The 23,097-nt window shown below is 43.0% G+C and overlaps 1 protein-coding gene across 3 annotated transcripts in view; it reads left to right on the forward strand.

Moving 5' to 3' along the window:
- The first annotated feature begins 13,077 nt into the window (after positions 1–13,077).
- The window catches only part of LOC110527986 (membrane-associated guanylate kinase, WW and PDZ domain-containing protein 3), a 144,642-nt gene continuing 134,622 nt past the window's right edge, over positions 13,078–23,097 (forward strand). For 2 of the 3 annotated variants that reach the window (XM_021609674.2, XM_021609675.2), the window contains exon 1: positions 13,080–14,239. In XM_021609674.2, the coding sequence (XP_021465349.2) occupies positions 13,933–14,239 (307 nt within the window). In that variant the 5' untranslated portion in view covers positions 13,080–13,932. Of the gene's footprint in view, positions 14,240–23,097 lie in introns of all 3 variants that reach the window. The other variant, XM_021609676.2, reaches the window with a different exon arrangement.

Here is a 23,097-nt window from a genome sequence, read left to right on the forward strand (position 1 = left end):
CCAGATGTGGTTTAAAATGTATTTTGTGTAAATAGGCTTTAAAGAAGTTTTGATCACGCGGCCTGGGACATGTTCCAGGTTGCCTCTGAGAAAAACATTGACATATACATGGACTGTGACTGAGTTCACCGGGAAGTTTATAGGGAATGTTGTTCCCACTGACAATTTTAAAGCATAAACAAAACGTGGATGGATTGCAGACGAACCACCGCATTTAACCACGGCAAGGTGACTGGGAATATGATCGAATACAAGCAATCCATTTATGCTATCCGTAAGGCAATCAAACAGGCAAAACATCAGTATAGAGAAAGTTGTCGCAATTCAATGGCTCAGACGTCTCGTAGGTTGCGGGACTCCAGACAATCATGGATTATAAAGGGAAAACCAACCACGTCGCGGACACCGTCTTGTTCCCAGACAAGCTAAACTTCAACTTGGCCCACTATGAGGATCACACAGTGCCGCCAACACGGGCCGCTCCCGAGGTCTGAGCTTTCGTTCTCCGTTGCCGACTTGAGTAAGACATTAAAGCGTGTTAACCCTCGCAAGGATGCCGGCCCAGGACGCGGCTATGGATGTCGTCTCAGAGCATGCGCAGACCAGCTGGCTGGAGTGTTTATGGACATATTCAATCTCTGCCTATCCCAGTCTGCTGTCCCCACTTGCTTAAAGACGTCCACCATTGTTCCTGTACCCAAGAAAGCAAAGGGAACTGAACTAAATTACTATTGCCCTGTAGCACTCACTTCTGTCATGAAGTGCTTTGAGGCTAGTTAAGGATCATTTCACCTTACACCCTAGACCCATTGCAATTTTCATACTGCCCCAGTATGTCCACGGATGATGCCATCGCATTGGACACTGCCCTATCCCAACTGGACAAGATAAATAACTGTAAGAATGCTGTTCATTGATTGCAGCTCAGCCTTCAACACCATAGTACCCTCCAAGCTCATCATTATGCTTGGGGCCCTCTGTCTGAACTCCGCTCTGTGCAACTAAGTCGTGGACTTCCTGACAGGGCTCCCCCAGGCAACAACACCATTACGCTGATCCTCAACACGTGCCCCAAATGGGTTTGTGCTCAGCCCCCTCCTGTATTCCCTGTTTACCCATGACTGTGGCCATGCACACCTCCAACTCAAATATCAAGTTTGCAGATGACAGTGGTAGGCCTGATTACCAACAATGACGAGACAGCCTAAAGGGAGGTGAGGGCCCTGGCAGAGTGGTGCCAGGAAAATAACCTAAACAACACTAAGGAGCTTCAGGAGACAGCAGAGGGAGCACGCCCCCATCCACATCAATGGGGGTCGCAGTGGAGAAGGTGTAAAGCTTCAAGTTCCTCTGCATACACATCACTGACAATCTGAAATGGTCCACCCACACAGACAGTGTGGTGAAGGTGCGACAGCGCCTCGACAACCTCAATTTGGCTTGGCCTCTAAGACCCTCAAACTTTTACAGATGAACAATTGAGAGCCTCCTGACAGGCTGTATCACCATCTGGTTTGGCAACCGGGAGCACACTGCGTGCCCTTCATGATGTCTACAGCACCCGGTGTCAAAGGACGGCCAAGAAGATCATCAAGGACCTCAACCACTCGAGCCACGGACTGTTCACCCTGCTAAAATACAGAAGGCGAGGTCAGTACAGGTGCATCAAAGCTGGGACCGAGACTGAAAAACAGCTTCAATCTCAAGGCAGTCAGACTGCTAAATAGCCATCACTAGCCGGTCTCCACCCAGTACCCTGCCCTGCTTAGTCACTGTCACTAGCCGCCTACCACCTGGTTACTCGCTCCTGCACCTTAGAGGTTAATGCCCTATTTACAGTTGAAGTCGGAAGTTTCCATACACTTAGGTTGGAGTCATTAAAACTTGTTTTTCAACAAGAAATTTGAGGAGTGGTTAAACTATAGTTTTGGCAAATCGGTTAGGACATCTACTTTGTGCATGACAAGTCATTTTTCCCCCCAAAAAAATTCGGACAGATATTTTCACTCACAATTCCAGTGGGTCAGAAGTTTAAATACACTAAGTTGACTGTGCCTTTAAACAGCTTGGAAAATTCCAGAAAGTGATGTCATGGCTTTAGAAGCTTCTGATAGGCTAATTTACATAATTGGAGGTGTACTTGTGGATGTATTTCAAGGCCTACCTTCAAACTCAGTGCCTCTTTGCTTGACATCATGGGAAAATCAAAATCAGCAAAGACCTCAGAAAATTGTAGACCTCCACAAGTCTGGTTCAGCCTGAAGGTACCAGGTCCATCTGTACAAACAATAGTACGCAAGTATTAACACCATGGGACCACGTAGCCATCATATTGCTCAGAAGACTCGTTCCGTCTCCTAGAGATGAACGTACTTTGGTGTGAAAAGTGCAAATCAATCCTAGAACAACAACAAAGGACCTTGTGAAGATGCTGGAGGAAACGGGTACAAAAGTATCTATAACCACAGTAAAACGAGCCCTATATCGACATAACCTGTAAGGCCGCTCAGCAAGGGAGAAGCCAATGCTCCAAAACCACCATAAAAAAGCCAGACTACGGTTTGCAACTGCACACGGGGACAAAGATCGTACTTTTTGGAGACATGTCCTCTGGTCTGATGAAACAAAAATAGATCTGTTTGGTCATAACAACCATTGTTATGGTTGGAGGAAAAAGGGGGATGCTTACAGGCTGTAGAAAACCATCACGACCGTGAAGCACGGGGGTGTCAGCAACCTATCGTGGGGGTGCTTTGCTGCAGAAAGTGCACTTCACAAAATAGATGGCATCATGAGGCAGGATAATTTTGTTGATATATTGAAGCAACAGCTCAAGACATCAGTCAGTAAGTTAAAGCTTGGTCACAAATGGACAATGACCAACAAAGTCAAGGTATTGGAGTGGCCATCACAAAGCCCTGACTTCAATCCCATAGACAATTTGTGGTTAGAACTGAAAAGGCGTGTGCGAGCAAGGAGCCCTACAAACCTGACTCAGTTACACCAGCTCTGTCAGGAGGAATGGGCCAAAACTCACCCAACTTTTTGTGAGAAGCGTGTGGAAGGCTATCTGCAATGTTTGACCCAAGTTAAACAATTTAAAGGCAATGCTACCGAATACTAATTGAGTGTATGTAAGCTTCTGACCCACTGGGAATGTGATGAAAGAAATCAAAGCTGAAATAAATCATTCTCTACTATTCTGACATTTCACATTCTTAAAATAAAGTGGTGATCCTAACTGACGTAAGACAGGGAATTTTTACTAGGACTAAATGTCAGGAATTGTGAAAAACTGAGTTTAAAATGTATTTGTCTAAGGTGTATGTAAACTTCCGACTTGAGGTTATTGTTTATAGGGGTGCCAGGTAGGTTGTGCCTACCAGAGAAAATATTTGTTTCTCCTTTTGGTTTGGGAGGAATGAGTCCCATCCTGGTCAGTCAAGTCTACACCAATACAAAGGACTCGGAAAAGTCAGGATGGAAATACTTTTCATAAACCCTTAAAACATTGAAAAGAACTTCATAAACAACTATTCTTTTGCGTGGGTTGCATTACCAACATAAACGATCACACACATATCATACCAAATAATGAGCTCTGGTTCCTCCAGAAATGTCCTGTACCTCAGGCCTAAAAAGAGTCCAGCCCGTAAAGGAGTTCAGGGAACGCAATGTTTGTCCGTTAATTCAAGTGTAGCGTAAACCCAGTATTAATCATACAATCAAAATGATAATAATTTTACCACACAACTATAAAGCGTATCAAATACTAATACGTCCTCACAACTAACTACATAAATCATCACGGTATACATCAAAACAAATGAAATACTGTATACAAAAAATGTGGTGGTCAGTCAGACAATCCAATCCGCCAACAGATCTCCAGGAGAAAGGACACGAAGAACAACGGAGAGGTGTAGTCCAACTGAAGCAAAGTGTGGATCCGATCCTGGGTAAAACTTGTTATTAGGCTACAAAAGCACACTTTTAAATGCAACAAAACAAACGGAAGAGCGCCGCTTCAGAACTGAGGGTTGACCACATCCTCATTCACATCCTCATTCACATCCTCATTCACATCCTCATTCACATCCTCATTCACATCCTCATTCACGTCTCCATCACAACCCCACCTTTGCGCAGCTGATGCTGGCTATTTAATTGGGAATTAAAGGGGATGCGCCCTATTGAAAGGAGAAGCACTATTTAATTGGCAATTAAAGGGGAAGCACCCTATTAGAAGGAGAAGCACTATTTAATTGGGAATTAAAGGGGAAGCGCCCTATTGGAAGGAGAAGCACTGAGACGGTTCAGAAAAATTCAAGGCCGTCACAACATAGAACACTGGTCACTTTAATAATGTTTACATACTGTTTTACCGATTCATAAGTACCGTGGCGATTTTAACATGTAAATCTTGAGTCAAGATAAAAATAATTTGATGCATGCCAGCAAAGCCACTACACAACACAACACTAAACAATACATACACATGAATTGCACTATAACAGTGACAAACGTAGAATGGAGACGAAGAGGATGGCTGGTGTTTTACATGCTCCTAACCAGCTGTGCTATTTTGTTCACTTTTTTGCATTGTTTGTAACTTCTTTTTTTTAAACTTATTTTGTACTTAATGTTGCTGCTACCTTCTCTTATGACCGAAAATGTCTTCTGGACATCAGAACAGCGATTACCCACCTCGAACTGGAAGACGCTTTTTCCGGTAACTAGTCCGACGTGAACAATATACTCCTTTCTCGGGAACAGGCCCAAATCCCCGTCATTTGCGTGAACAAAAGACGGAGAAAATAGGGGCGGAGGTCGACCTTCCTTCTGAGAATTCGTAGGCGAGGGAGTAAAGTCCCACTACCATCTGTTCTATTGGCTAATGTGCAATCATTGGAAAATAAAATCGATGACCTACGATCAACATTATCTTACCAACGGGATATTAAAAACTCTAATATTTTACGTTTCACTGAGTCGTGCCTGAACGACAACACGGATAATATAGAGCTGAGGGGATTTTCCATGCACTGGCAGAACAGAGAAGCTACGTCTGGTAAGACGAGAGGTGGGGGGCGTGTGTCTTTTTGTCAATAGCAGCTGGTGCGAGATGTCTAATATTGAAGAAGTCTTGAGGTATTGCTCGCCTGAGGTAGAGTACCTTATGATAAGCTGTAGAACACACTATCTACCAAGAGAGTTCTCATCTATATTATTCGTAGCCATCTATTTACCACCACAAACTGATGCTGGCACTAATACCGCACTCAATCAACTCAGTAAGGCCATAAGCAAACAAGAAAATGCTCATCCAGAAGCGGTGCTCCTAGTGGCCGTGGACTTTAATGCATGCAAACTTAAATCCGTTTCACCTAATTTCTACCAGCATGGCATGTGCAAACAGAGGAAAAATAACTCTGAGCACCTTTACTCCACACACAGAGATGCATACAAAGCTCTCCCCAGCCCTCCATTTGGCAAATCTGACCATAATTATATCCTGATTCCTGCTTACAAGCAAAACCTAAAGCAGGAAGTACCAGTGACTCGTTCAATACGGAAATGGTCAGATGTCGTGGATGCTACGCTACAGGACTGTTTTGCAAGCAATGACGGGAATACGTTCCGGGATTTATCCAATGGCATTGAACAGTATTACCACCTCAGTCACTGGCTTCATCAATAAGTGCATCGACGACGTTGTCCCCACAGTGGCAGTACATACATATCCCAACCAGAAGCCATGGATTACAGGCAACATCCGCATTGAGCTAAAGGCTAGAGCTGCCTCTTTCAAGGAGCGGGACACTAATCCAGATGCTTATAAGGAATCCTGCTATGCTCTCAGACGAACTATCAAACAAGCAAAGCGTCAATACAGGATTAAGATTTAATCCTACTATACCCGCTCTGACGCTCATCGGATGTGGCAATTATTACGGACTACAAAGGGAAACCCAGACTCAAGCTGCCCAGTGACGCGAGCATACCAGACGAGCTAAATGCCTTTTATGCTCGCTTCGAGGCAAGCAACACAGAAGCATGCATGAGCGCACCAGCTGTTCTGGACGACTGTGGGATAACGCTCTCGGTAGCCGATGTGAGCAAGCCCTTTAAACAGGTCAACATTCAGAAAGCCGAGGGGCCAGACGGGATACCAGGACGTGTACTCAAAGCATTCGTGGACCAACTGGCAAGTGTCTTCACTGACATGTTCAACCTCTCCCTAACCGAGTCTGTAATACCTACATGTTTCAAGCAGACCACCATAGTCTCTGTGCCCAGGGAAGTGAAGGTACTCTAACTAAATTATTATCGCCCTATAGCACTGACGTCAGTAGTGCATCCTCCCGGATACCCGAGACCCACTCCAATTCTCATTCCGCCCCAACAGATCCACAGATGACGCAATCTCAATCGCAATCTTAGTCCCCTCCTGTGCTCCGTTCACCCACGACTCCAACACCATCATTAAGTTTGCTGCCGACACAACAGTGGTAGGCCTGATCACCAACAATGATGAGACAGCCTATAGAGAGGAAGTCAGAGACCTGGCAGTGTGGTGGAAGGACAACAAACTCTCCCTCAATGTGAGCAAGACAAAGAAGCAAATCGTAGACTACAAGAAAAGGCAGACTGAACAGGCCCCCATTAACATCGATGGGGATGTAGTGGAGCGGGTCGAGAGTTTCAAGTTCTTTGGTGTCCACATCACCAACGAACTATCATGATCCAAACACACCAAGACAGTCGTGAAGAGGGCATGACAACGCCTCTCCTCCTCAGGACACTGTAAAGATTTGGCATGGGTCCCCAGGTCCTCAAAAAGATCTACAGCTGCACCATCGAGAGCATCCTGACCGGTTGCATCACCCCCCCCCCCCCCCCCCCCCCCCCCCATTTGTTTTGTACACTGCTGCTACTCGCTGTTTATTATCTATGCAGTCACTTCACCACTACCTATGTGTACAAATTACCTCGACTAACCTGCACCCCCGCACATAGACTCGGTATCGGTACCCCCTGTATATAGCCTCGTTATTTTATTGTTACTTTTTATAATTTCTTACTTTAGTTTATTTGGTAAATATTTTCTTAACTCTTTCTTTCTTGAACTGCACTGCTGGTTAAGGACTCGTAAATAAGCATTTCACGGTAAGGTCTACACTTGTTGTATTTGGGGCATGTGACAAATGTTTGATTTGATTTGAAACTGTGCCCACAAACTGTTAGTGCATACACAAAACTGTCCCAACAGCATAGCTTTCTTTTAAGCACCATGGAGTGAATCCTTACCACTGCTACATCTGGCTATCAACGGAGTCTTGTCTGGCATCGAAACAGTTCATTCAGCCTCATTTACTGCCTTTTAAAAACATAGCTGATACGCTGATACAGCTGACTTCTTTAAACAAATGTGGTTTCTACTGACAATTGAGATGTACAAATGATGGCATAAGGGAACAATGAGCAGAGAGGCAATGTGTCATTTAGATTGACATTAATGAGCGAGCTAGGACAGACGTAGTCAATATAACTATTTGTTCAGCACTTTTGAATTTTACAGAAACAGAATTCAGAACATTGGCTGTTTTTACAGTATTCTCCTTGTACACCAAGTCAGAACCGTAGGATAAATAAAGGGGGAATATAAGCAGACAATGAAAGCCCTTATAATATTTGATTATTACATTTTTCTAAAAACAGGCTATAGGCTACATGTGCACCACTAAGTCAGAACAGTAGGCTAAGTTATGAGAGGGAAAGGGACCAAATTATTAGGGCGACTAACAGCTTACACTACAACTACACTACATACACTTTGTATTTCTTTCTTAGCTACAGTATTTTTTATTTAACCTTTATTTAATAGTATACATATCTCCCTGGCATATTACATCATTTATGCAGCAGCATACAAGCAATTTTTGGACTCACCTTGTTCTGTGCTCACTTGAACAGGAATGTGGTCCTTGTGGAAAAATGTTGTCATCAAAGTCTGGCATTCTCTGGTTTTATGGTGCTTTCAAGACAACTGTGCACTCTGAAAAAAATAAGGTCAAATCACGACGTCAGGGATCTTCAGGTCAGAGCTCTTGAAAGAGGCCCGAGTTCCCGAACTTAGAATTCCAAGTTGGATGACCATTGAAAATATATTTTCCCAGTCTGAGCTTATTTTCTTCCGAGTTCCCAGTTGTCTTGAACTCACTGAAGTCTGATATTTCCCAGTTCCGAGTTTCCAGTTGTTTTGAATGCAGCAGAAGTCATGCTAGATTGACAGCATGGCTAATGTTTTCAACCTTTTCTGGCCCATGGCATGTGAATGTTTATCCTTTTAAGCTTGGAAAAGAGACCCTTAAATCCAGACTTGGACCACACACCCACTCCACTGAATAGCAGGCTAGTGATTGCTTTGCAACGCTTGCAGTTAGCCACTGATTCCTTCCAAACCACTCATTGTTGAATTTGCAATTTCCAACTTGTTGTGTAATGTTTATGTTCAATGGCTGATGAACACTGATATGTTTTATCTAGAATTTCACTTCATATGACAACAATTGAAAAGGATTTGCCAGGAGATTGTCGACGTGATTCATGATGATGACTGCTTGTCTAGCTTGCTAGCTAAGATTTTGAAAGTATGATGTTGACATGATCAGTCCAATCAAAGCTAGTGTAGATATAATGTGATTTGAAGTCATTTTATCTGTGGCCAATGACCTTGAGCCTTCTTGGAGGGGCACTTCAAATGTAACTCTATGGCAGCACCCAAGGGGCTTGAATTTTCAAGCTCTCCCTTTAGATTTTGTGGTGACATAGTGTCCCCATGAGTGACAGAACGATAAACCGGCGCAACTAGAGAACATTACCAACCCCTACGCTCCGTCTTTTCTGCTGGCTGCCCCACCACCACAGAAAGCACTGAGCTAGGCTGAAACACCTGCATTTTGGAGCTGCCTTACTCAAGAAAGAATATGTGGCTTGAAACTGAATGAATATATTTTTTACATTATTTGTCAACTGATATGTGAGACGTATTAATATCAAAATAATTTGCAAAACAGACAACAACATTTTCTTTACAGGTGAGGCTCAAAATGACAGATCGCTGCTGCATATGCGTATATTGTATTCTAATAAAGTCCATTCTATTCAACTATTGCTGTACACGTATTCTACAGATATACTATATATACTATCCACATACTGTCCATAATGTCTGTACATCCCATCACACACGCACAGTACCAGTCAAAAGTTTGGACACACCTACTCATTCAAGGGTTTTTCTTTATTTTTACTATGTTCTACATTGTAGAATAATAGTGAAGACATCAAAAACTATGAAATAGCACATATGGAATCATGTAGTAACCAAAAAAGTTGGTTAAATCTATTTTATATTTGAGATTCTACAAAGTAGCCACCCTTTACCCCAACCCAGATAGGATGGCGTATTGCTAATACCCCAAACCAGATGGGATGGCGTATTGCTGCAGAAGGCTGTGGTAGCCATGCTGGTTAAGTGTACCTTGAATCTAAATAAATCACTGACAGCAAAGCACCCCACACCATCACACCTCCTCCTCCGTGCATCACGGTGGGAACCACACATACTCTGTGTCTCACAAAGGCACGGTGGTTGGAACCAAAAATCTCATATTTGGACTCATCAGACCGAAGGACAATTTCCACCGGTCTAATGTCCATTGTTCGTGTGTCTTGGCCCAAGCAAGTCTCTTTTTCTTATTGTGTCCTTTAGTAGTGGTTTATATATATATATATATTATATATATACCTGACCTGACTAGATCATAAAGGAACAATTGTCCAGGCAGAGGATTGAGTTTACGAATTGGACCCGGCGAACACTGGGTACTGGTAAGTACAACACAACCACCTACTAGCCTAACACATAACACACAGCTGTCTGTGCGGGTCGCTACAATATAAATGTATATATATATATACACATTGATATTGCTCATCCAAAAAAGGTTTTTTACTGATCTTGGTCTTAAAGTATGCCATTAAAAGGCGCTACATGGTCAATTAGACGTCTGCGTTGCAGCATTTACGATGGTACATTCATTCATATTTCTTGCACTTCGTAGAGCAAGGCAGAGCTGTTGTGAAGGATGTTGTCAATGAAGTCAGTTTGTGTTTATGCAGGATTTATCGCCCCCACCTACCGTCAACCAATCATGGGAGGCGCATGGTGCTGTGCTACAGACACAGATAGTACAAAGAGACTCACTTGATGTATAAATGTGAAGCATCCGGTTGGCGGTTCCACTCACTACCAAAATATTACGAGCAGTGGGAGAAGATCGAATGAGATGTATTTTGGCCGACATTCTGCAAATGTTTTAATCAATTAAACATTTGATCTCAATACAGTTTTCTTTTTCCAAAACTATAATATGTTATGATCAGAGTGGACTAGTTTGGTAGACTTTGCAAAAGTTTTAAAAAATGACACTGTTTAGAAGGAGAGCAAAGACAAATTGATTTATTGCACATGCGCACTTCACGGAGTAGTGCGTACTAGAATCGTACTAGAAAGCGCCAATATTATATCGCTTGGCTCTGCCAACCTCGTCTGTTCTGTCCACTATGAGTAATTTGTTGACATTGGAAACGACAAACTGCGGTCTATCTTGGTTTAGTTATAAAAAAAATATTTGGTATGAAGCTCAATTACTTGAGGCCTGTTTCATCCTTCCTATTCGAAACAGTTCGCATATATTATGACAATTTCGTGACGTTTGTGTTCGTTGGAGTTCGGCAGAGTTTTTGGGGTTTGGTTGGCTTCGTCTGTGATTAGTCAACAGGGCAAGTTGAGTGGGAACTATGGACGGGATACTTCACTGAAGTGTTAGTTTATATTAGTTTTCATGCACATGTTTTCACTTGAGAAATAATGCACCAAACATCTTATTCTAAGACCTTCGCAAAAACGGTAATTAATTAGATTTCCTGATTTCTTAGATTAATTCGGAACCGACGTTCGCTTCGCGTAGCAGAGTTCTGCGGCAAACCAAACCTACGTATGCAGATGCTTTTAGGGCATATCATGCTGATATTGAACAAAGTATGTGGAGAAGTTTATCTGACTATTATTTTTGACTAATCGATTTAGTCTTAGTGCTTTGAAGTGTGCAGGGTTGTACAACAGAACTGGGTGTGAGTTTATCTTTTCCTCAACCTCATCAAAGGCATAATCAAGGCAGTGCTGCTCACCACCCTCCATCAGTCAATGGAAAGTAATTCAATACAATGTCTAGGGTGGCATCATCTCACTAGCCAAACACACATCTGATCTCACCCTTTTATATTTCATCCAGATAAATTATGGTATGCAGATGCAAGCTCTTTGGAACATGCCACACAGCATAGTCTGCATTGCAGAGGGTAAATTCATACATTTCTGGGTGTCTGGATTTTTTGACTATTCTCGGCAATTAATAGGTGAGTTCGGGATACATTGTAATGCCAGCAATTTGATTTCGGACTATTTCTGTTCAATTGGACTATCCCTGTCAGTTTGGCAAATATCTGTGTATCACGGAGAAGACGGAATAAGGGCAATAAAGTCTCAGATTAAACAGAATTTACTGTTTACAAATTATTTTTAATTGAATGATTTTAATGCCTTACCGCTCCACTTCTGCAGGGTTGAAGTGATATATAATAGTCAGAGGGTGGCACTGTAGAGACGTGTACAGAATATTAGACAATTTGTAAAGGATTATAAGCAATTTGGTCTCCCAATTTGAATGCGTTTTAACAGCAACCGCGTAGGCTATATTTGGAATTCTAAAGTTCCCTGTTATCTATAACAGGACTCATCTTCACCCAAATCATTCTTCCATGCAATAACTACTGAGAGAAAGCATGCAGAAATGTTTTTGTATCTATATTGGTAACACGTGATAATAAGGATGTATAAAGAGGCAATACGTAGTTTATACAAACTGTTATAGCAGGGGTATTCAACCAGGGGTGATTTTTTTCCCATCTATTTTGTACGAATATCGCTAGCAACAATAAATATTTGAATAACATAACTACAGTAGAAAAGAGGAGCATATCTTCTTTGGAATGATTATACAAATGACACTCATTGAAGCAAATTATACTCACTGAGGTATCTGACATCTGCTTTGAAAAAGAATAGGCTACCAGTGCGGGAAGTGCCGCTGGCTGCTGGTAAGCTTTCTTGACTTGAACATACATTTTTGAAACACATGGCTGACTTTTGTTTAAAGGAAAAGTCCACTAATTTTTCCACTGTTGATACAGATGATGATGTGGCAAGTGACACGTTGCTTCTTGAAGGTCCTAAATCTTGACTGCTGACATGCAAAACATTTTGGGACTGTATTAACACTAGGCTAATTAAAAAATGACCTAAATATGGATTTGAGTGTATTTTCCCTTTAACCAGTTAAACAACTACTCAAAATGTGTTTTGAGTTACCTTTCTAGGCTATGTTAGAGTTTACACTTCCTCTTCCAATTAGGTAACACTTTATTTGGATAGTCCATCTGTAGATGCTCGACAGACTATCAGTAACATGTCAACTATCTACTAACCCTTATCCTAACCCTAACTATATACTTAGCAAGCAAGCATTTGTTTATCAACAGATAGTATAAATACAGATGGACAATCCAGACTATCCAAATAAAGTGTGACCTCCAATAATAATGTGGGGAGGTGAAAATAATGACAAACTATTTACCAAATCTATTCATTTTAAAATATTTTGTCATTATCATTCACCTGGTAAGACAAGGCGTGAAAATAATTCTGATAAGATATGATGGGGGTCCCTGGGTCAACTGTTTGCCAGGGAGGCAGGCAAAAGTGTAAAGACCCCAGGTTTATAGCCTTTATTTTAATATTTTAATACGTTGGATTCTATTTTGGCAAATTGTGTTTTGACCAAAGGTTATAGCTATTATACAGTTGAGTTATGTAGGCTACTATTATATAAGCCTGCTAAAAGTGACCCACTATATTGTGGATGCAAGACTTTTCAGTGTTCATTCTGCTACAATACACCGAAGGATGGAGCCTGCCGAAAAGGTTGAGTTGAACGACGCGCAGTGACATCTGGGCGTTTCGAGATTCGCGCATCTCGCTTGGTGCTACCGCGGTGCCAGGTGTGTTTAAACCTGTGGCGACGGATGGGGTCGCGGTTGTCACTACATCAAAATGCGTAGGATCCGAACTACCACCTGGAACGATAATAAATGACCATTAAGTGAATGATGCGATAGAAAACGGCTCGTGTCGTCGTTATGTTAGTCTAGTCACAGGTATAAAGGCACTCTCGTTGATGCACTGTACGGTTTACGATTCTAAATCTCCGAGCAGATTTGTCTCTCACGCAGTATGGTGAGGTGAGTGGATACCTTGTTTTGACAATTTACAGCCAAAGGTTTAGGAAAAAAGAAAAAACAACATTTGATAGGGTGATGGGGAGGCTAACACGCATTTATGCATTCATTTAGACATTGTATTGCTTTCTTGTTTATTGTTTTACGCACATAGAACATTCGGAGTTTTGCAACGGACATACTTTCAGTAGCACAGCCAGCTACTGGGGTGCTCGTACTGTTTTTTATTGACAGTGGTGCTACTCCAGGATTACTGTGGTTTATTCCTGGACAATATTACATTTATTTACACATTACCGGGAATACCTCATCCATGACGCAGGCTGGCTCCCAAAAGTGAATGATCAATTATAACAGAGACATGAAACTCCGATCAGAACCAGGGAATAACTCGAGATTAGAAGTCTTTGTTCGACCATATTTGCTCCTGCTTTAGTGCTTGAGAAACAAAGCAAAACCAAACAGACAATTTCAGATCAGTGACAGACAACATCAAAAGGATACAGTATGTCCAGAACGCTGAAAAAGAAGAAACATTGGTCCAGCAAGGTGCAGGAGTGTGCCGTGTCATGGGGAAGCCTCGGAGAATTCGGCAATGTGGTGGAGGTGCTGGGGGGTGCCGAACACGGAGAGTTCCCTTACTTGGGCCAGATGAAGTTGGATTTGATGGTGTGCCACGTCGGGAGAATGCCCTATTTTGGGGACGTTTTGTTGGAGATCAACGGAACCCCCATCAGTGGACTTACAAACCGCGACACGCATGCAGTCATTCGCCACTTTCGGGAGCCCATTCGTTTGAAGACTGTCAAACCAGGTGCGCCCTCGTTTTCCTCTAACTTTTGTGCCATTTTACATCAAGTATTTGATATGCAAATGTGGCCTCGCTTGACATTAACATACGCTCTATGCCAGAGTAGTCTACCAACAACCAGTTGAGAGTAGTCTACCAATACCCTGTGTAGATGTCCTGTAGTAAGTAAGTACATATCTTTTATGGGGGTATTTACCATTTATTCTAACCCCTTTTCTCTCAGAGAATGAATGTGCATACTTATAGTGCAAGGTTATTATACAGCCTATTCTAGCTACCATGCAATAACACAATGTAGTGCCCTTTGTTGAATGTGTTGTAGTGTCTTTGTTGAATGACTACACAAGAATCATGTGGAGGAGTCAGTGTCCATCACTTGCTGGGGCTCATCACATACCTCATTCTGCTTTGGACGTTGGTCAAGTCTGATTTAATGTTCTTATGCCCTCAGAGAAATCCCCTTTGCATTCTGTTATTGATAAATGCCAATGCCACTCATATTGCTGGTTGCGATAGGAGTGGCATGGCAAGTAATTTGACAGATGCACATCTGCCATTGATATGACATGACCTCAAACAGTGATGTGTCTGTCATTTAACACCCCCCCCCCCCCCCCCCCCCCACAGACATGGTCCTTACCTCTGCCTCTTAAGGGCTATATGCTGGTTTCATGAGTTCCTTTCTTATGATCCTATTGGAACCCTGGTTTCTGCAGTCTGTATGCACTCTGAGGAGTAGGGCCTCATGGGTCAGCCAGACTGGAAGGTTGGCTGTCTGTTTATCTGGTATAAAGGAAGGGGATGACTCGCTTGTTGTTGTGTATTTGAACTGGAATATCTAAACAACAACTGAGACTGTGGAAAGGTTGCAGTAGCATCTGAGTCTTAGGCCTCCAGGCCAGTAGCCCTGAAGATCAGCTATGTTTGGGAGAGTGAGTGTGTGTGAGTGTGTGTGTCCACTGCACAACTTAAAGCTCCTCGCACCACGCTCTATGCCCCACCAACCAAGGATGATTAATAAAGGGCATGGGAGGGAGAAGGAATCAGCCCAGCCTTTGGATCTAGGCTCAACTCCCACACTATGCTGTTTTTGTTCTTAAGCTTGTAGTGATGGCAATATTCCTCATCACCTTCTACTTCAAATTCATCAATCACCAGCAGCAACAACGACCTGAGTTAACTCTTTACCAGTCCGTGAATTGTATCAGTCATACATATGACGGGTCACAGTGAGGGCTTGAACTGTCTTGTGGAGGCTCTTCCATAGAAATGTACTTGCTGCCATAAAGGTCAAAACTCTCATAATGAACAGCTTTTTGTATGATATGTATATGTAATTATATTCTATATTAGTATGTGTGTGTGTGTGTATGTGTACACTCACGCCGTGCGCCTGTGTGTACACTCGCGCCGTGCGCCTGTGTGTTTTGTCTTTGCACACATAGATGCACACACATACGCACACAGTGTTTCCTGCACGGTAAGCTCATTTTTAATTCACATCTCTTGCATTATTGAGGCAGTGAGTGTTACTGCCTCCACGCTGATGGGGGGCGGTGCGGTACAGGGCGGTGTGGTGGCGATGGTCTTGGAGGATCAGCTGTTACCATTAAGCTGTGGCACAGCAAGAATGGTTGGCGGGAGAGGGGAGAGCAGAGGGAGCTGACAGAGATTGGTGCACTAGATGTTCTACTGCTGCTGTTCCCAGGATCCTCTTCTCTCTCTCCTCTGGAACCTGGAGCTGGTGGACTTCTTTTATCTGCTGACAGCTGAGAGGAAGAGCTAGGAGGAGGAGTTGGGAGTGTAGTATGAATCACTTTTGTGTGGGAACACCTCTGAGTATGAATTAGGCTGTTTGAGAAGGGTTGAATCCTAATGAACCTGCCTACATGTTGATTAAAGTAGCTACTGTAGTAGGGCAAAGCTGTGCTGGAAAACATTGGTAGAGCATGGGTGAAGACAGGCCTGGTGCTCATGTGGAGGAGTGTGACTGAGGAGGCATTGTGAGAGGACAGGAGGAGTCTCCATGGAAGTTGTAGTCATGGAGCTAACGAAGGCCTCAGCCTGCTTCTACTATTTAATGCATCATCTACACCAATGAGCCATAAGGCATCCCTCACACACATATAACCCACTTTGTTATGTAAAAAAGCACAGAGAGCCAAAGGCTAGAACCTATGTTAGGTGGCATGTGTGCCAGTGGAGTCTGCTGAGGGGTGGACGGCTCATAATAATGGCTGAAAAGGAGCGAATGGAATGGCATCAAACACATGGAAACCATGGGTGTTTCTAAATATGCATACTACTGTGCTCCAAGTGCATTCTCCGACGACTTTCTCTTGAGGACGTTCTTGTGAAGACAAGAGTGTGAAGAACGCATGAAACATTCCATTTGAGAAGGATTCGCACTCCCCCTACTGTATTATCTCAGGCTTCACCTCCCCATTCACTGAACCTTCTTCTAGCCAGGACAATAGCAAAAAATAGACAAAACAAGAGATACACAAAGCAAACATTTTACTTCATATTTATCAGCTAGATATTATGTTCATTGTAATAATCTAGCTCTCCAGCTAGTTAAACAGACATAAATGACCTAAAACTAATATGATGCAAGGTAGATGTACATTTTTCATCTTCCAGGACAATGGCAATAGAGATATACAGTGGCAAGAGAAAGTATGTGAACCCTTTGGAATTACCTGGATTTCTGCATAAAGCGGTCATCAAATTTGATCTGACCTTCAACTAAGTCACAACAATAGACAAACAAAGTGTGCTTAAACTAATGACACACAAATTATTGTATTTTTCTTGTCTATATTGAATACATCATTTAAACATTCACAGTGTAGGTTGGAAAAAGTATGTGAACGCCTAGGCTAATGACTTCTCCAAAAGCTAATTGGAGTCAGGAGTCAGCAAACCTGGAGTCCAGTCAATGAGACAAGATTGGAGATGTTGGTTAGAGCTGCCTTGCCCTATAAAAAACACCCACAAAATTTGAGTTTGCTATTCACAAGAGGCATTGTGTGAACCTTGCCTGGAACAAAAGAGATCTCAGAAGACCTAAGATTAAGAATTGTTGACTTGCATAAAGCTGGAAAAGGTTTTAAAAAAGTATCTCTAAAAGCCTTGATGTTCATCAGTCCATGGTAAGACAAATTGTCCATAAACGGAGAAAGTTCAGTACTGTTGCTACTCTCCATAGGAGTGGCCGTCCTGCAAAGATGACAGCAAGAGCACAGCGCAGAATGCTCCATGAGGTTAAGAAGAATCCTAGAGTGTCAGCTAAAGACTTACCAAAATCTCTGGAATCAAATCAACAATTCAAATGTATTAATAAAGCCCTTCTTACATCAGCTGATGTCACAGTGCTGTACAGAAACCCAGTCAAAAACTCCAAACAGCAAGCAATGCAGGTGTAGAAGCACGGTGGCCAGGAAATACTCCCTAGAAAGGCCAGAACCTAGGAAGAAACCTAGAGAGGAACCAAGCTATGAGGGGTGGCCAGTCCTCTTCTGGCTGTGCCGGGTGGAGATTATAACAGAACATGGCCAAGATGTTCAAATGTTCATAGATGACCAGCAGGGTCAAATAATAATAATAATCACAGTGGTTGTCGAAGGTGCAACAGGTCAGCACCTCGGGAGTAAATGTCAGTTAGCTTTTCATAGCCAATCATTCAGAGTATCTCTACCGCTCCTGCTGTCTCTAGAGAGTTGAAAACAGCAAGTCTGGGACAGGTAGCACATCCGGTGAACATGTCAGGGTTCCATAGCCGCAGGCAGAACAGTTGAAACTGGAGCAGCAGCACGGCCAGGTGGACTGGGGTCAGCAAGGAGTCATCAGGCCAGGTAGTCCTGATGGAACATGCTAACATCTCTGTTGACGAGTCTATGATACGTAAAACACTAAACAAGAATTGTGTTCATGGGAGGACACCACGGAAGAAGCCACTGCTGTACAAAAAAAAAACATTGCTGAACATCTGAAGTTTGCAAAAGTGCACCTGGATGTTCCACAGCGCTACTGGCAAAATATTCTGTGGACAGATGAAACTACAGTTGAGTTGTTTGGAAGGAACACACAACATTATGTGTGGAGAAAAAAAGGCACAGCACAGCACACCAACATCAAAACCTCATCCCAACTGTAAAGTATGGTAAAGGGAGCATCATGGTGTGGTGCTGCTTTGCTATCATCAACGGAAAAATGAATTCCCAAGTTTATCAAGACATTGCAGGATAATGTTAGGCTGTCTGTCTGCCAATTGAAGCTCAACAGAAGTTGAGTGATGCAACAGGACAACGACCCAAAACACAAAAGTAAATCAACAACAGAATAGCTTCAACAGAAGAAAATACGCCTTCTGGAGGGGCCCAGTCAGAGTCCTGACCTCAACCCGATTGAGAGGCTGTGGCATGACCTCAAGAGAGCAGTTCACACCAGGCATCCCAAGAATATTGCTGAACTGAAACAGTTTTGTAAAGAGGAATGGTCCAAAATTCCTCCTGACCATTGTGCAGGTCTGATCCGCAACTACAGAAAACGTTGAGGTTATTGCTGCCAAAGGAGGATCAACCAGTTATTAAATATAAGGGTTCACATTATTTTCCCACCCTGCACTGTGAGTGTTTACATGGTGTGTTCAATAAAGACATGAAAATCTCAAATTGTTTGGTATTATTAGTTTAAGCAGACTGTGTTTGTCTTTTGTTGTGACCTAGATGAAGATCAGATCACATTTTATGACCAATTTATGCAGAAATACAGGTAATTCCAAAGGGTTCACATACTTTTTCTTTGCCACTGTACACAAAGCAACCGTTTTAATTCATAACTATAAGCTATGTGAACAGTAATAATGTAGCTATCCAGATAGTGACCAAAAACTATGACCTAAAACTAATATTATGCAAGATAAATGTCAATTCTTCTTGGGTATGCTAGCTAACAATTCTTTGTGGCTAGCTAACAGTAGTATCTAGCCAGTTAGCCCTATTAACTAATTATGGGCATACAATCTACAGTACGTAGGCAGATAAACATGCCAATATTAACACAGCATGTATTTATTAACGTATCAAGATAAAATATTGTAGTCAGCCAACATATGAGATGTGAATAGGGAACATTTCATTCTGAAGTCGGAGTGTATTTTCTCTCATTTCAACTAGAATAATGGCTGCCATTGATTTCAAGAAATGTTGCATTGTTTTTTTCTTACGTGGTTGTATCATATTTCTTTGCATACTTTCCATTGAAGCTTGCATCGATGAATGCTTCAAAATATGTACAAATGGAGAACGCATTCAAGAAGTGCCCTCCGTGCTCCGTTTCACATAATTTGACCCTCACATGCTTCAATTTTGCGTGCTCGGAGTACGGTAGTATGCATTTTGAAAAACATCCCATGTGTTTGATGTATTTGATACCATTCCACTCCAGCCATTACCAGGAGCCCGTTCTCCCCATTTAAGGTGCCACCAACCTCCTGTAATGTGTGCTATTATTCAATAGAGATTCTATGTAATGGTGTGCATGCTGTGTCTGTCTACAGTGGGTCCCACTGTGCTGAAGGCAGTGGAGCAGCCTGGCTCTGACAGCCCTGTGTCTTTCACACACGTAACCATATTTCACATTACATTACCTGCTGATTACACCAATATAGAGGAACGTATCCAATCCTTATTTGTATTTTTTTTTTACCCCTTTTTCTCCCCAATTTCATGGTATCCAATTGGTAGTTACAGTCTTGTCTCATCGCTGCAACTCCCGTACGGACTCGGGAGAGGGGAATGCCGAGAGCCGTGCGTCCTCCGAAACAACTCAACCAAGCCACAATACTTCTTGACACAATGTCCACTTAACCCAGAAGCCAGCCGCACCAATGTGTCGGAGGAAACACCATACACCTGGCGACCGTGTCATTGTGCACTGCGCCCGGCCCGCCACAGGAGTCGCTAGTGCGGGATGGGACAAGGACATCTCTGCCGTTCAAACCTTCCCCTAACCCGGACGACGCTGGGCCAATTGTGTGCCGTCCCATGGGTCTCCCGGTCGCGGCCGGCTACGACAGAGCCTGGACTCAAAACCCAGAATCTCTAGTGGCACAGCTAGCACTGCGCTGCAGTGCCTTAGACCACTGCGCCCCTTGGGAGGCCCAAGTGGATCCAATGCTGCGCCCTGTAATGGTATGCAATAGAGATGGTGGGCGTGGGTTAATCGCGCTAATGCATAACTTATATCTGGGAAGTGGCTCTCCAGTCTCGATAGAGTCCTCCTCTTGACAGGCCCTGCTTTGTCATCAGAATGAGATTTGTGTGGGTCGGTCGCTTGCCAGAAAACTGGAGGGAACACAAGCTGAGAGGCCCCCTGGTTAGGCAGAAACATCTGGCTCCTGCTCTAGTTGGAGAGAGAGTACAGAGCTGAGCTAGCCAGTCTCCCAAAATATGTCAGCAGTGGCACAGAGAACTCCAGGCAATATTGACATCGGAGAAGTAGAGCTTAGTAGCCTAGATATGTACATCAGTCAACATGATGTGAAAAGTTCCTGCAGGCCCAGTACAGTTATATGCTTTTTGGCATCAGGATTTTGGAACGCTTTACACATTTGATAGGGCTTGTGTTGTGTTCCTAGCAGCAGGTGATGGGCCCAGTATGTCAAACTAATCCTCTACAAATAGCATGTTTGTCACATCCTCGTTCAGTCTACCACCAGCAGGCCACTAACACTAATCACCAGCATCCGTGCAACAGAGGGACACGTGAGCCTGTCAGAAACTAAGAAGTGAGCTGCCGCTGTCGCAGTACTAGAGCATGACAATTAGTTTGTGTTTCACCATGCCCAAAGCATCCCACTCTGCTCAACCTTTCCTCATTAATGATTTTCTCTATGTATCTCTCTCATTCTTTTTCAATCTCTCTTTCTTTTCTTCTCCCCCCCACACCAACACACAGACTTTCCCCTCCTATTTGCTTTCATCTTGGTGGTTCTGAGAGAATAAATTGCACGCCAGCAACCAGTTGTTCAGGAAAATAAGTGGTTGCCGTCTCAACGAGGAGAAGGCAAAGTAATAATAATCGCTGAATGCGTGGGATATGTTCTTCTGCAGGAGCACTTCTTCTGTAGCCTACTACAATCACCATGGACACCGGAACACACAAAATCACACAAAATACTATTCTTTAAATATCCTGGTCTTTTTACTTTATTTTGTTACAATGTGTTTTCATGACATCACTTCCTGTTTTTGCTTCTGTTTCTGCTTCTTTTACCGCTCAGCCCTCACTGTTGACTCACCTAACCTTACATAGCTAGCCTACATCACAGGCCTTCCCATATCATCTAGCTCTCAGGAGACATCATCTAAACCTCTCACTTAAGAACACACCAGTCTCACATGCAATGGTGTGTGTGTGTGTGTGTATGTGGGAGCGGTGAGGGGGGAGAGGGGGATGCACAGAACAACTGGAAAACAAACGAGCGTGAAGTCGATCTCAACCCTACTCCTAGTGCTCAATAATTAATTTAGGCAAGGAAGCTACTCTCCGTACTCTCCGTACTCTCCCCAGTGTGTGTGTGTGTGTGTGTGTGTGTGTTGCGTGGTGGTGGTATTACAGTAAATCTGTAATGTCTAAAACACATTGTAGTCCCTAGTGCTCTCATTAGTCCCACCATAATTAAATTGGTGCCGCTCTCACTCTCCAGCATTGCCTTGGAATAGAAAACATAAGGGAAAGGAGGCTTATAGTCTGTGAGGATAGGCTGACAGCTACAGCTTCTACTTTAGGAATGGATGATGGCTGGAGCTTCTGAGTCGGGATTGGCTCATGGTTATAGCTTCTGTGTGAAGATTTGACGGTGACAGATGGCTTGATCTACAGTGTGTGTGAATTTACTGGAGCTGCTCCTATATGGGACTGGTTGTATTCTTAGTCACTGAAAAGGAACAAAGAAACATTTCACAATGTTACTTACAGGCACAAAGCATCCTCCATAGAAACAAATTATGCCTATCTTTACTTGATGTAAGATTGAATTGGTTATTTTGTAACCAGACCATAGGTGTGATGATTGGCTGATGAACTCCTGTCAATCAGCAGCCTCTGTCAAATCAAATCAAAGCAAATGTTATTCAGGCACTGGGGCATAGCTGGGGCTTCTGGGATATCACAGTCCTCCAGTACCTGGGGAATTACGTGTAACAGTGGCGACATAAGTCACAATGTCACTGTTTAATGAGCAATAAGAGACAGAGGAGGGAGGGATAGAGGGAGGGAGAGGGGAAAAGGTCACACAGGAATAGGATATACAGTGCATTCGAAAAGTTTTCAGACACCTTCATTTTTCCCCACATTTTGTTACGTTACATACAGCCTTATTCTAAAATCGATTAAATCGTTGTTCATCAATCCACACACAATGCCCCATATTGACAAAGCAAAAACAGGTTTTTAGACATTTTTGCAAATTTCTATTAAAAAAACTATTTTGTTAGGTTACAGCCTTCATCTAAAATTGATTACAACAACTGAAATATCACATTTACATAAGTATTCAGACTTTACTCAGTACTTTGTTGAAGCACCTTTGGCAGTTATTACAGCCTCGAGTCTCCTTGGATATGATGCTGCAAGCTTGGCACACCTGTATTTGGGGAGTTTCTCCAATTATTCTCTGCAGATCCTCTCAAGCTCTGTCAGTTTGTATGGGGAGTGTTGCTGCACAGCTATTCTCAGGGCTCTCCAGAGATTTTAAGATCGGGTTCAAGTCTGAGCTTTGGCTGGGCTACTCAAAGACATTCAGAGACTTGTTCCGAAGCCACTCCTGTGTTGTCTTGGCTGTGTACTTAGGG

The sequence above is a fragment of the Oncorhynchus mykiss genome, chromosome 7, assembly GCF_013265735.2.
Source record: "Oncorhynchus mykiss isolate Arlee chromosome 7, USDA_OmykA_1.1, whole genome shotgun sequence".
Classification (NCBI taxonomy): Eukaryota; Metazoa; Chordata; class Actinopteri; order Salmoniformes; family Salmonidae; genus Oncorhynchus; species Oncorhynchus mykiss.